General features: G+C 37.7%; 1 protein-coding gene across 2 annotated transcripts in view; it reads left to right on the forward strand.

Annotated features, from left to right (window-relative positions):
- ADCY2 (adenylate cyclase 2) overlaps window positions 1-14,003 on the forward strand; it is a 397,031-nt gene that overhangs the window by 307,785 nt on the left and 75,243 nt on the right. For both annotated transcript variants that reach the window (XM_078066548.1, XM_036104287.2), the window contains exon 14: window positions 1,777-1,874. In XM_078066548.1, the coding sequence (XP_077922674.1) occupies window positions 1,777-1,874 (98 nt within the window). The remainder of the gene's footprint in view (window positions 1-1,776; window positions 1,875-14,003) is intronic.

The following is a 14,003-nucleotide window of genomic DNA, read 5'->3' on the forward strand; positions in this document are numbered from 1 at the left end:
GTGGGGATGGCATCTGCAGCAGGTCTGAGATCCAGGGCTAAGGGGAGGGGACAGGAGCTCATAACTGGCTCTCCTGATGGCCTATTTTCTTAGAAAAAGTTTTTCAAAGAAAACAAAATCCTTTAAGACGTCAAGAAAAAAAGGATAAATTTGCAGTTTCTTACATAAATCATTTTAATTTTTTAACAAAAATAGGAGATTTACATTCAACATCTGTTTGGGAGAATTAGAAACCACAAACTTCTCAGTATTTATTGCACCTAAATAGTTTCACATTGCGACCCCTGAAGTAAGAGCTATGATAAGTGCAAATAAATAAGCAAATATTTGGGCTTGACATGCTTAACACGGATTTGCTTAAACGCGGATTTAAGTAATTATTGCCGACAAAGCAACCACTGTTCTAGGTCAGTTTTATCATATTTGCCTTTTGCTTTGTGTTAATCTAGAAAAAGGAATAAGGGAAAGAAAATTTTTTATCATCCAACTATATAATTACAGGCTTAGTTTGAACAAAAGCTACTATATTAATGGCAAAAGTCACAGCACTGGTTTTAAAATGCTCTTGAGAAAATTCAGTTCATTGTTTTATGGATATTGAAAAGAATATCCAGAATCCATCAGGGTTGGATTTTATAGTTGTACCCAGACTTTCTTTTGTGTTAGTGGTCAATGAGATCAATTGCCTGCTTCTAAGTCAACATGCTGACTACAGACAGTTTACCGAATGGACGTTTGATGTAACTGATCATTATTATTGAACATTTTATCCTCGAATAACTTTAACAGATCCTGATGGTTATTTATTCTTTAAATGTTAAATGATTCCTGCTTGATAGAAATCCATTTCCTTTATTAATACCGCAAGGAAATTCCAATTCATATCTTGACAGAAAGCCCAGAAGAAGGTAAAAGATAAGAGTGCAATTGAATGCATAGAATATAATCACATTTCTGCAATTATGTAAATATAGCTTCTTCACTAGAATGCGAATTATCCTGGCCATCAAGCCACAAAATTCACCAAAAAAATATTCAAGTAAGCAGAAGGTGATCATCATTTTAAAATGCAACTTTTGCTGACAGTCCCCTGGTATTACATATTTGTAGGGCCAACTTTGAGGCAAATTTTAGACACCATTGGGATTTAAGCCCACCTTCTGTCCACCTATCCCCAGCCTGCTCTTCTGGTGACCATCCGCCAGGTCCGCAAGCCCACGGAATGATCAGAGACCCAGAACAAAGCCCATTGGCCTTCTCTGTCTTATAAATTTCCTTACTACCGCCAGAGCATTGAGATGAATAATAACAGAAAAGACTAAAATCAATAAATAAAATGAGGAAATTGCATTTCCTAACTACTCTTCAAAAGTAAACTATATGGATAGTCATCTGCTTTCCCCACATAGCTGTGGACATCAGACCCACAAGGGGACCAGAGCACCTGCGTGGCTCATGCTGGTGCCATCACTTCACTCACTTGTCCCTCTGGTCCACTGCTCTCTCTCCTTGCTGGAGTGATCCAGTTGCCTTGAAATGGGTTTCAGAACAGTTAGACTCATAAAAATGGTTTTGGGAAGAAACTCTTTAATTGCTCGTTTGGAGGGAGGAAGCGCTCATTGCGAGATGAGCAGCCATTGTCTTTAGCTTGTTTTTTGCCACATCTGCGACTTAAGAATTCATGATGCAGGAAGTAGGTACGGGTAGGCTGATGGCTGACGGTTCCAGCCACTTTCTTGGAGAACAGCACTCATGGTTTCCTTCTTGTCCCCTCAGTACCGAGCCACCGCCCTGCCAGCGTTTAAGTACTACGTGACCTGCGCATGTCTCATATTCTTCTGCATCTTCGTTGTGCAGATTCTAGTATTACCAAAGTAAGTACCTATGGTTCTCCACTGTATCTCTCTACAGGAGCCCAGTTATAATAAAGGATAGAAGAGAGTGCAGATTTCCAAACAGAAGGGTCATATAACAGGGGAGGGCCAGTTCATTTCAGTATCTGCGAAATTAAGTGGCTCCCGTGTGTCATGCTTAGTTACAATAATATTGCATTTTCAATGTGGACATACTGATTCACCTTATAGGGATTTTTAACAAAATAAATTTAACCTTCTGACTTCGATTTCTGTATTACTCTGGTACCCAGTGGAAGAAATGCAGCCCAAAAAACTACCCAGAAAGAGCAAAATATCTAGATGTTTTTTCTAATAAGCAAAGAATGTTGTGTATTGAAAGGACATAACCTGCTCTGGGCACACTGTACGTAGCCATCTCCTCTGATTTCACCTTCTTCTCCCTGAAGTCCGCTCTTGCCACCTTTCTGATTGTAATAGGTCATGGTCTAGCTCACCCTTCCCAGGAGAGACCTGGATTCAGAGGGGAGAAACTGAGGAAGCCAGATTTCACACTTGCACACTTCGGGGTGGACTCCTAGTCCCATCTCTGCGTGAAAATCCAGTCACTCTGGGATTGCTAGATTGCCTCTCTTTCTCGTACCTTCTTCATGAGCACCATAGAAGTCCACTGACTTTCTTTAAAGTAATGGATTCTTTCTCATTCTATAGTCTAAGGGAAAAGAAGAAAACAAAACTCTTGTCCTTTTCTCAATAATTGGGGATATAGAAAGAAACTTTTAAGACAAATCTTCTTTGCTTTTATCAATATTTTGTAAAGGCCAAAGCAACCATTTTCAACCTAGTAGGATCTAGTTGTGTGTTTGCATTTAACTTCAGCAGCATTTGTGGAAAACTTGAATTGCCGAGGTTGGGTTGCATTTTGTCTCATGAAGGTGTTGAGCCAGCTAGACAGAAATGGTCTGCCTTTCCCCTCTGCACTCCAAAGGATGTTCTTCTGGGCACGAAGCAACACAAAGGCATTTGTAGAAGGAACAAGTCACAGTATAGCTCACACATGTTCATTCCCAAGCTATCTGCCCCCTTTTAGAAGAGGTTCCCAGTAAACTTCTCCTTTCCCCCCGTAGATTTGCCTGCACACACAAAGCTTACCAACTGATAGAGCCAAAGGGCATTAAAAAAGTTATGTAAGTGAAACAATTACCAAGGGAAGTGGGCCCTTATTATTGCTCTTAGGTGGATAAATTCACTTATTTTTCTGCATCTTCCTATTGGATGAGCATTTTTATATTTTCTACATCATAATTAAGACATAATCACCCATCAGAAGGAATTAGGAGAGAAGAGTGACTAGAACTTTTTTTTTCAAATCATCCATTTTACTACTATGCACAATATTTCTTTTTTATGCTATACATTTATTTTATTCTATTCAAGTATAATTAACATACAGTGTTCTACTAGCTTCAGGTGCACAACATACTGATTCAAAAATTCTCTGCATTACTCAGTGCTCATCACAATAAGTGTACTCTTAATTCCCTTTATCTATTTCCCTCATCCACCCACCTGCATCCCCTTGGCAACCACCATTTTGTTCTCTGTATTTAAGAGTCTGTTTTTTTGTCTCTTTTTTTCTTTCTCTTGTTTCTTAAATTCTACATATGAGTGAAGTCATATGGTATTTGTTTTTCTCTGAGTTTTTTACTTAGCCTCTAGGTCCATCCATGTGGTCACAAATGGCAAGATTTCATTCTTTTTTATGGCTAAGTAATATTCCATTGTATAGGTATATCACAACTTTTTTATCCAGTCATCTACCAATGGATATCTTGGCTATTGTAAATAATAATGCAATAAACATAATAATAATGCAATAAAAATAATAATGTGTATATCTTTTCAAATTACATACACTGTTGGTGGGAATGCAAATTGTTGCTGCCACTGTGGAAAACAGTTTGGAGTTTCCTTAAAAAATTAAAAATAGAATTACCATATGATCCAGTAATTCCACTACTAGGACATTTCGAAAGATGATGCCAGAGAAGCCAAAAATTTCCAGGGACCAAGACAAATAATTCATGAGATTACACTTTTCAGAAAACATCAGGGAGATGTCTTCTGTCTTTGCTTTTATTTTCTTATCTTTCTTCCGTGTGTTGTATCTTTAAGAGGACCCATCCAAGTTCATTCTCTCAGGCATCATCACCAATTAGTAGTATGTTTCTCTTGAGCAACAAGTTGATTTTGAGCATGAACATTGTGAATTCTGTGCTGGTTGCACTACCCTCCTCGTGTCAGCAGTGACAGAGCTCAGAGTAGGTCTGCGGACACCTCTGATGGAAAGAGTTGAGACTAGAACTTTCTGTGCTTGCTTCATATTACATTTATATTATATTATGTTGTATTATAATGTCGTCTTCCTTCATTTTTTTCGTGGTAATGTCTTCATGTTTCTTTTCCTTTGTAAATAGTTCTTCTTGTGAAGTATTTCAAAGATACAGCAAAGTACAGAGCATGATATAATAAACATTTGTGTGCACACAATCCAGACTGTACAAATTTAATCCTGAGTCACACTTCCTGTAGATATGTTTCTGGGCTCTTGAAGCCATTGTTGTTTTGGTATACCTCCTGTAAACAGCATCGATTTTTATTTATTTTTTTATTTATTTGATCTGATATTTTTCTACATTAATGTGATTTGATTCCATTTGTATTAGATTTTGTTACTGATGTATGGACTCACTTCTTCCCTCTTATGTTTCAATTACCTTGCTTTTCTTGGTGCACCTTCCCACTTCCTAACTTCGAAAGGATTGATCCAGTATTCTTTAATCTTTTCTTTTCCTTTACTAGTCAGGATCTCTCTTCCTCTCTCCTCCTCGTGTGCACGCATACTCTCTCTATATATAAACACACACACACAGTGGTATATATAACATACATATATAAAATATATGTACTTACATAACTACATATGTATATAACTATATAGTATTAAAATATTCTGAAGTTAATCATTATATCTTCCCTATAATTTTTCTTAGGACTTCTGTTCCAGATGGTAATTACAATCAGCATTTATTTAGATTTATTCTTGTTCTTTACCAATTTATTTGTTTATCAATGTTTTTTTTATTAAAGCATAATTAACTTACAGTGTCATGTGAGTTTCAGGTATACAGTATAATCATTCAACAGTTCTATACATTTCTCAGTGCTCACCCAGTATACTCTTAATCTCCTTGTTTATTTCACCATCTTTTAAAAAATTATTCCTTCAAGTTTATTCCCTTCTTGCTGATGACTATCATTTATTAGTTCTTTCATTGAGGGTCTGTGAGTAGCAATAGCTCCTATTTTTTTCTTTATATGTTAAAGTATTTTTATCTGCCTTATTTCACATTGGCTCTTGGATAATAGTTTAACTGAGTATAAAATCCTATGTTTAACTCTATTTTCTCTTAGTATTAGGATGGTGATAGCCCATCAATTTCATCATCTGTTGCTGCGAATGATATGTCTTCTGTCAAACCCATTATATTTCCTTTTTTTTAATTTTTTAAACTTTTTTTAAGATTTTGTTTCTTTATTTGACAGAGAGTGAGATAGAGAGAGCAGGAACACAAGCAGGGGGAGTGTGAGAGGGAGAAGCAGACTTCCCACCGAGCAGGGAGCCCGATGTGGGGCTCAATCCCAGGACCCCAGAATCATGACGTGAGGCGAAGGCAGACACTTAACAACTGAGCCACCCAGGTGCCCCCAATCCCATTATATTTCTTTTTAGATAATTTGTCTTTCCACCACGGGTGCTTTTTTCCCCCTGGGATTTCAGTATACTCTTTCCCCATATGTATTTGTTCTTCTTTACCTAAGTGCCTAGGTGTGATTTTCAGTCTGAAGATTCATATTGGCAAATTCACATTATCACCTTATATATTCCTTCTTTCCTTACTTTTTCCTCCTTGAAATCTTATTAATTGTATCTTGTGCTGTTCATTCTGTGTTCCAGGTCTTACAATTTTTCCTCAAACCTTACACCTCTTTATTCCTCTGTGCTGCATTCATTCTGGTGAATCCCTCATCCACATTGAGTATATAATTTCAATGATTACTTATCTCTAAGACATCTATTGGGTTCTTTTTAAAATCTGAATTTTTTATAATTCCATATTTTATACCTAAGGATTCCATTTTTTCTTTCCTTTATTAGCATAATGAATGAATTGTATGAAATTGTATAAAAATATTGTATGAAAACAGCACTTATTTCCTTCTGTTATTAGGGTGTATGAATGCATGAATTCTGCTGTGGGGTCTCTCTGTGGACTCATGGTGGCACGACTCCTTGGGTTATATGTCATTTTACCTGTGAGCTCCCCAGCATCAGGGGTTTGGGTCCATGGTGATTGCACATCCTCTGAGTTATGAAGGCATTACTAGGATATATTTTTCAGTCTGTCTCTGCCAGTTGTCTCTGGGGTTCACCAGTTCAAGTCAAAGTATTTTGTTAACTTCAGGTCAAGGTCAGGGTCCCTTCACTAAACAGGTCATGTGAATTTGACTAACCCCTTAGCATGGAGCAAGATTGGGGCATCTCATTTCAGGATGACTCTGTTTCCATTCATCGCTCTAGTTAGTCAACTTCCCTGAAAATTATCAGACTGCTGGGCATAGTTTTTAGGTTTCCTGTTTCTTGGTAGGCCAGCAGTTTATGGCTTCTGACTTTATTCAAGAGCTCAATTCCAATTTCCCATTAATGAAGTGCCTGACAGCATCCTGCCTTGCATAAACATTAAATCTCACACTCCAAGGCATGGATCCGCCCCTGGTTCCTCCTGGGCTGGTTTGCATTGATACCTCTCACATTCTGCTTGTGAATATCCTCTGTGTATGTAGTATTTTCTCTTCTCATGAGCTCATCTATTTAAGAATAATAATATTGTTAAACTTTATGAAGCATTTTCATTGGGATAATGATGTTTCTCACTTCTCACTTCTTTTTAATGTGCTGACCTCTAGTTTTGTTTTGCTTGTTTTCTTTTGGGGAAACTGCCACACGTTTTTTGGGAAAAGGAGAAAAATGATGAATAAGTGGATGAATGAATGAATGAGTGCATGAATAACTAATAATAGAAGAAAGAATTCATGACCTCGAAAGGAGCAACAAGGGGAAGGGTTTGCCTAAAAGAGGGCCAAATGTCATCCCTATTTGGCACATAATCTTGAATCTAGCTCTAGTCTCAGAATTTGAATAGTTGTAATTAAATTATCAGTTGAATCCTCTTTTTAGACTCGTTCTCTTGCTTCTGTCTGCCTTGTACTATAACTTTATGAGAAATGTGAGCTACCTCCAAAGACCAAAAATGATCAAGCCTGAATTGTTTTTGCAATTCTTAGTGGTTTTATTCATATTGTCTGCCAAACTAAGTATATTAAACCAGGCATGGGCAATTGTTACAATAAGAGTGATTTTTTTTCTAATAAAATTTAGTTAAATATCATGTGTTTTAATAGCCCAAGTTAAATTAAGAATAATGATATTTTACTTAAGCAAAATTAATAGCAAATTATAACCTTACATATGTGAGATCTACTGTTTGTCCTGAAATTCTTTGATACTTATTCCATTACTCATTTGAATAATCAATGCTCATTAATTCTTTAATACTCATTTCAAAAGAGCCACTTTCATTTTGATTTTATCTCCAAAAAGGAGAAAAAAATAGAAGAAAGTTTAATGATGGAATCATTCATGTCCACTGAAAGTAGACTTGATTTTCTAAACACAAATGATAGAAAACTAACTATTATGGAGGCAGTTTTCTTTTGAGGGGCTACCAAATTGGTGGGCCCAAATATTGGATACTATGAAAGTAAGTTACTCCCTATGAGTGGGTATGAATTTTAGGGGAAAGAATGAAACAAGGAAAGAAGGAAGGAAAGAGGGAGAGAGAAAGAGGGAGGAGGGAGGGAAAAGAGGGAGAGAGAAAGAGGGAGGAGGGAGGGAAAAGAGGGAGGGGGAAGAAAAGGAGGAGATAAATCTCACTGTCCCAAGATAAATGAACCTTACAGCTTTTACTGAGATCAACAACAGCCAGCTGTGGATTCAGGTCATCAGAAAGTAAGGAAATGCCTCACAATTAGTAGCTTGAATGTAAGTTAGCAGTTTAGTTTTTCCCCATTAATCAAAGACCAAAGGTTACAGTATGATACTCTGGTCCTTTGGATTCTTTGGGAGGCCTGGATCCCACCAGCACACTTCCATACTTTCATTAGACTTTGCCCCTTATTTTCCTTCTCTAAGATGGCAACATCCGCATTCAGAGCAACAGGATGGAGGAACAGACCCAGAAGCATAGGGCAGAAAGCATTCATAACTGTCATCTCTTGAGGAAACTTCCCAGAAGCTACCTCATGACACTTTGGTGTAAAACCCAAGACAGATCTTAGTCACATGTGGGAACCTGGCTCCAAGGGAGCCTAGAAGTAGTAGTCTTCAGTCTATACAACAGGGTGCCTATCTAAAAATGCTGTCATCATGAAAAAATGGAATTCATGAAAACCAGTATTCTCTTCAGGAATGAAAACTGATTTGTGTTGCATTTAGCTGTATGTCAGTGGTATGGTAAGATTTCAGGAACCATAACAATAAAAATGGAGCTGAGCATGTTTTCACTCACTAAAACAGGCCATGGGCCTTTACTTTATACCTAGGGATATATTCTGAGCATTTGTTATAGAAATAGAAATTCATGGGGCACCTGGGTGGCTCAGTCGGTTAAGTGTCTGCCTTCGGCTCAGGTCATGATCTCAGGGTCATGGGATCGAGTCCCGTGTCGGGCTCTCTGCTCTGCAGAGAGCCTGTTTCTCCCTCTCCCTCTGCTGCTCCCCCTGCTCTTCTCTCTCTGTCAAATAAATAAATAAAATCTTTAAAAAAAAAAAAGAAATATAAATTCGTGGTAGAAGCACATACATGCACCCAGTTACATGTGGAATGATTCTGTAACTGTTTATTGAGCTGTCATATACCAAGCATCATTAGAGATGTGAGGAAAGCATCAGCAACCCCCAAAATGCTCTTTCTGTCATACAACTTACATTCTGTTAGGAAGCACAACAATAATGTAATAAACAAATACACATATAATAATTCAGTGGTGATAATCTTTAACAAAAAATAAGACAGAATAGGATACTCTGGGAGCGATGGAAGGTAGTATTTCAGATGAGGGTGAGCAGGGAGAGCATCACTAATTAAGTGACATTGAAGCAGAGGCCCAAATGAATTGAAATGGGAATTATGTGGCTATCTGGCAGAAGAACATTCCAGATGATGGGAACCATACTGTGTTCAAGGAACCAGGGTGGTGGGAGCAGAGCGAGCCAGGTGAGAGCTGTAGAGGATGGAGTCTGAGGAGTAATGGGAGGGCAGGTGTTGGCCCTCCCAAGCTATTAGGAGAACGTTGGGTCTGACGCTGAGTGTGACAGGGAGGCCTGGGAGGTTCTCAGCTGAGGATATGACCTGGGTATGTTTAGAAGCATTGTTTTTGCTGCTGTGCAGGGGAAGAGGGTTAGAAGTAGGAAGACCAGGTAAGGTGATGGTTGGAACCGGAGTAGCAGAGCAGGTGGTAAATGCTGGAGTATCTCAAGAAGACGGCTGGAGACATGAGCGATAAGAGAAAGCTGAGTTCTGTGGGTTTTTTATGTTGGCGTTGGTTTTGGTGTTCGGCCTGAACAGTTAGGAAAATGGGGTTGCTATTTACAGGGAGGGAGAATCCTTAGAAGGAGCAGGAGGGGAGGGCCGTGAATCAAGGGCTCAGTTCTGGACATCAAAGACATGCGTATGCATCTTAGACATCCAGGTGGTGGAGCTTCATGGAGGGAGGGAGTGTGTGAGTCTCGGGTTCATGGAGGAGCTAGGGGTGGGGTCATAATTTGGAAAACCCAGCACACAGGTAATTTTTAAATCCTTAGGTGAGGTTGGAATGACCTCACCTAAGAAATAAGTGTAGAAAGAGAAGACTGTGGGCCTTCTGCGGGAATAATCTGTCTGAAACTTCAAATCTTCAGCCCTTATTGTTGCTGTGGAGTGGGGGCTTTTTACTCTGCCAAATACAGTTCCTTCTCCCTTTTGCCACATCACAGGACCTTCAAGTGGCCAGAACAACCCAAAGCTCCTAAGTCCTGTTATCAGAGAAAGGCTATTGTGATCTGTAACAGCGATGAATATTTAAATGCCTCTTCTCCTTTTCAGCTTTTGATTTTTTTTTTTTACCAAATTCCCTTTCATTTTCAATTTCTATCACCTGTCACTTAAAAAAAGAGAGATAAAGGGGTTTTTATGACTGCATGCTAACTTACAGTTAAAAGAAAAGCCTTCTTCCCTGAGTTCTTATCCTTGCGGAACACCACGTAACTGGTGTGAACAGTGTTAATCTGCATCTTTCTTGGGGGGAGGAGGTGAGCGCAAAGAGGGAGGAGGGACATGGAAGTCATCACATTAAATAGAATTCCAGGTAAAGATACCATTATTTACCCACAAAAACAGTTTATAATTAATATAACTTTCAGACGTTTGGGGGATAGTGGATATATATTTCTGCTGGATTTTTCCTGCCTGCAAATGTGCTTCCTCATCCAAGTCAGGACCACCTGTAAGCAATAAATTGACTGGGAGAAAAAAAACAGAAAGGAGAAAGGAACTTGTCTCAAATCAGCCTATTCCATATATTGTAACAATACATTTGATTAAAGTGCCAAAGTCAAAAATTATCACTAAAAAAAGTGTAGTTGTTCTCCTCTCATGACAGGGAAGAGTCAAGTTTGCTTTTCAGTGAGTATATAAATCAATTATGCTTGTGTGTTAAAAAGAAACAGCTTTGCAACTAGAATGTTAATTAAAATTGATTATTTTACACAAACATCTTGGTATGCTTAATGAGCCTGAACATGGTCTTGATAGAGCAGGCTGGATAAATGGTTATAATTAAAAGCTTTTGGCCGGCCATTACTTTGGCTCATGGTTTTTCTTGTTCCCTGGGATGAGAGGTACATCCATCTGAACATGAATACCAGTGTGCTATGAACTTGAGCACTGGACAGTCATGGGTTTGAGCCACTCTGGGTCTGAATCTCAGGTTGTGGACATAATGCTCTAGATACCAAATCATCTACAAATAGAGATAATTTTACTCCTTCCTTTCCAGTGTGATGTCTTTTTATTGCAATTTCTTGCCTAATTTTCTCGACTAGAAACTGTGGTGTAATTTCAATAGAAGTAGCCACAGCACATGTATAATCTTGTTCAGGATCTTAGGAGGACAACATTCAGTATTTAACCATTAAATGTAATGTGACCTGTGGGTTTTTCATGTATGCCTTTATTAGGATAAAGGAAATCCCCTTTTAATTTTAGTTTTTTAAGTGTTTCTATAATAAAAGGGTGTCAGATTTTGTCTAAGGCTTTTTCTACAGCTATTGAGATGGTCATGTGGGTTTCTTTTCCTTTATTAATATAGTGTATTATATATTAATTGATTTTCAGATATTAAACCAACCTTGCATTTCTCAGATAAATCCCACTTTGTCATGTTATATAATCCTTTTGATATGTGACTACATTTGGTTTTGTAATAGTTTGTCAAGGTTCTTGCATCTATATTTATAACAGACACTGGATTCAGTTTTGTTTTTTTATGGTATCCTTTTCTGGTGTTGGTATGAGGGTGATCCTGGCCTTACAGAACCAGTTAGGAACTGTTCCATCCATTTCATTTTCTAGAAAAGTTTGTGAAAAAGTAGTTAAAATTCTGCTTTACATGTTTTGTAGAATTCACCAGTGAAGCCATTTGGGTGTGAGCTTTTCTTTGCAAGTAATTTTTGGTTTGGATTTTGTTTTAATTACTGATTCAGTCTCTTTTATAGGTCTATTTAGATTTTGTATTTCTTCCTGAGTCATGTCTGATAGTTTGTGTCATAACTTACGTTTTTTAGTATTTAAATTCAATTTAGTTGTCATATAGTGTATTGTTAGATTCAGTGGTAGAATTTAGTGATTCATCAGTTGCATATAATACCTAGTGCTCATCACATCACATCCCCTCCTTAATGCTCACCACCCAGTTACCCCATCCCCCTACCCACCGCCCCTCCAGCAACCCTCAATTTGTTCCCTATAGTTAAGAGTCTCTTGTGGTTTGCCTCCCTCTCTGTTTTTATCTTATTTTATTTTTCCTTCCCTTCCCCTATGTTCACCCGTTTTGTTTCTTAAATTCCACATATGAGTGAAATCATACGGTATTTGTCTTTCTCTGACTGACTTACTTCACTTAGTATAATACACTCTAGCTCCCTCTGCATCATTGCAAATGGCAGGATTTCATTCTTTTGTTGGCTGAGTAATATTTCACTCTGTGTGTGTGTGTGTCTGTGTGTGTATAGTGTATATACACATATATACACACACACATTCCGTATCTTCTTTATTCATCCATCAGTCAATGGATGTTTGGGCCCTTTCCATAACTCTCTTACACTGTTGGTGGGAATGCAAATGGGGGCAGCCACTATACAACACAGTGTGGAGGTTCCTCAAAAAGTTAAAAATAGAATGACCCTATGACCCAGCAATTGCACTACTAGGTATTTACCCAAAGAACACAAAAATACAGATTCAAAAGGACACATGCACCCCAATGTTTATAGCAGCATTATCAATAACACAAGGGATGCATTTTATTTTTTTTAAGATTTTATTTATTTATTTGTGAGAAAGAGAGGGAGAGCAAAAGCAGGGGGAAGGGGCAGAGGGGAGGGAGAAGCAGACTCCCTGCTGAACAGGGAGCCTGACGCAGGGCTCGATCCCAGGACCCTGATATCATGACCTGAGCCGAAGGCAGATGCTTAACCAACCGAGCCACCCAGGCACCCCCAAGGGATGCATTTTAAGTACAATAGGGGATGGAATTTAAAGGATAGAAAACATGTATCATCTAAACAACATGAGAAGGTTACTGCACATATAGTAATATCAAAGTAGACATGAGGGAAAGAAGTATTGACAGAGACATTGAATAATGATGAAAGAGGCAAATCATCAGAAAGTATAGAATCATGAAATGTGCATAAAGCCTAAAACAGAACTATGAAATACATTAAAGGAAAAAATATTAAAACCAAAGAGTTTGATAAATCTACAATCATAAGTAGACTTTTAATATCCCTTTTGCATGCCTTACTATATAAATAAGGATAAGCGAGATTATCTACTTCTTGAAACTGATCATAGAACACTAACCCAGCTGTAAAATACATGTGATTTTTTTTTTAACATATAATGTATTATTTGCTTCAGAGGTACAGAAGAAGAAGATAGCAGGAGGGGAAGAATGAAGGGGGGGAAATCGGAGGGGGAGATGAACCATGAGAGACTATGGACTCTGAAAAACAAACTGAGGGTTCTAGAGGGGAGGAGGGTGGGAGGATGGGTTAGCCTGGTGATGGGTATTAAAGAGGGCACGTACTGCATGGAGCACTGGGTGTTATATGCAAACAATGAATCATGGAACACTACATCAAAAACTAATGTAATGTATGGTGATTAACATAACATAATAAAAAAAAAGTTAAAAAAAATACATGTGATTTTAAACTGCACATGGAACATGGCCAAAATATATACTAGGCCATCATAGAAGCATCTTGACAGATTTGAAAAGATTGAAATGAATTTGAAAAGATAAAAAAAAAATCTTACAGTGTGATGTCTAACCACACCAAAATCAAAATAGAAATGAAGAAGAGCAGAATATCTAAAGTATCCCTAAATATTTCAGCATTAGACTACATGCTTTTGAATAACCTATGAGTCAAATAAAAAAATCATAGGAGAAATTAGAAAATATTTTGAATATCAAAATATAACCTACCCAAAGGTGTGGGATGTAGCTTAAAGCAGTAATTTAGAGAGAAATTTGTGGCTTTAAAATGTTTATGTTAGAAAAGAAGAAAGGGTTAAAATTTGTTGTTGAAGTTTCAACTTAGGAAGCCAGAAAAAGATGGGCAAATCAAGTAGAAGGTAATAAATACTAACAAAGGAAGAAATCCATAAAATAGAGAACAAACCAATACAGAAAATTAACA

This window comes from Halichoerus grypus, chromosome 2 (assembly GCF_964656455.1).
Source record: "Halichoerus grypus chromosome 2, mHalGry1.hap1.1, whole genome shotgun sequence".
In the NCBI taxonomy this organism is placed as follows: domain Eukaryota; kingdom Metazoa; phylum Chordata; class Mammalia; order Carnivora; family Phocidae; genus Halichoerus; species Halichoerus grypus.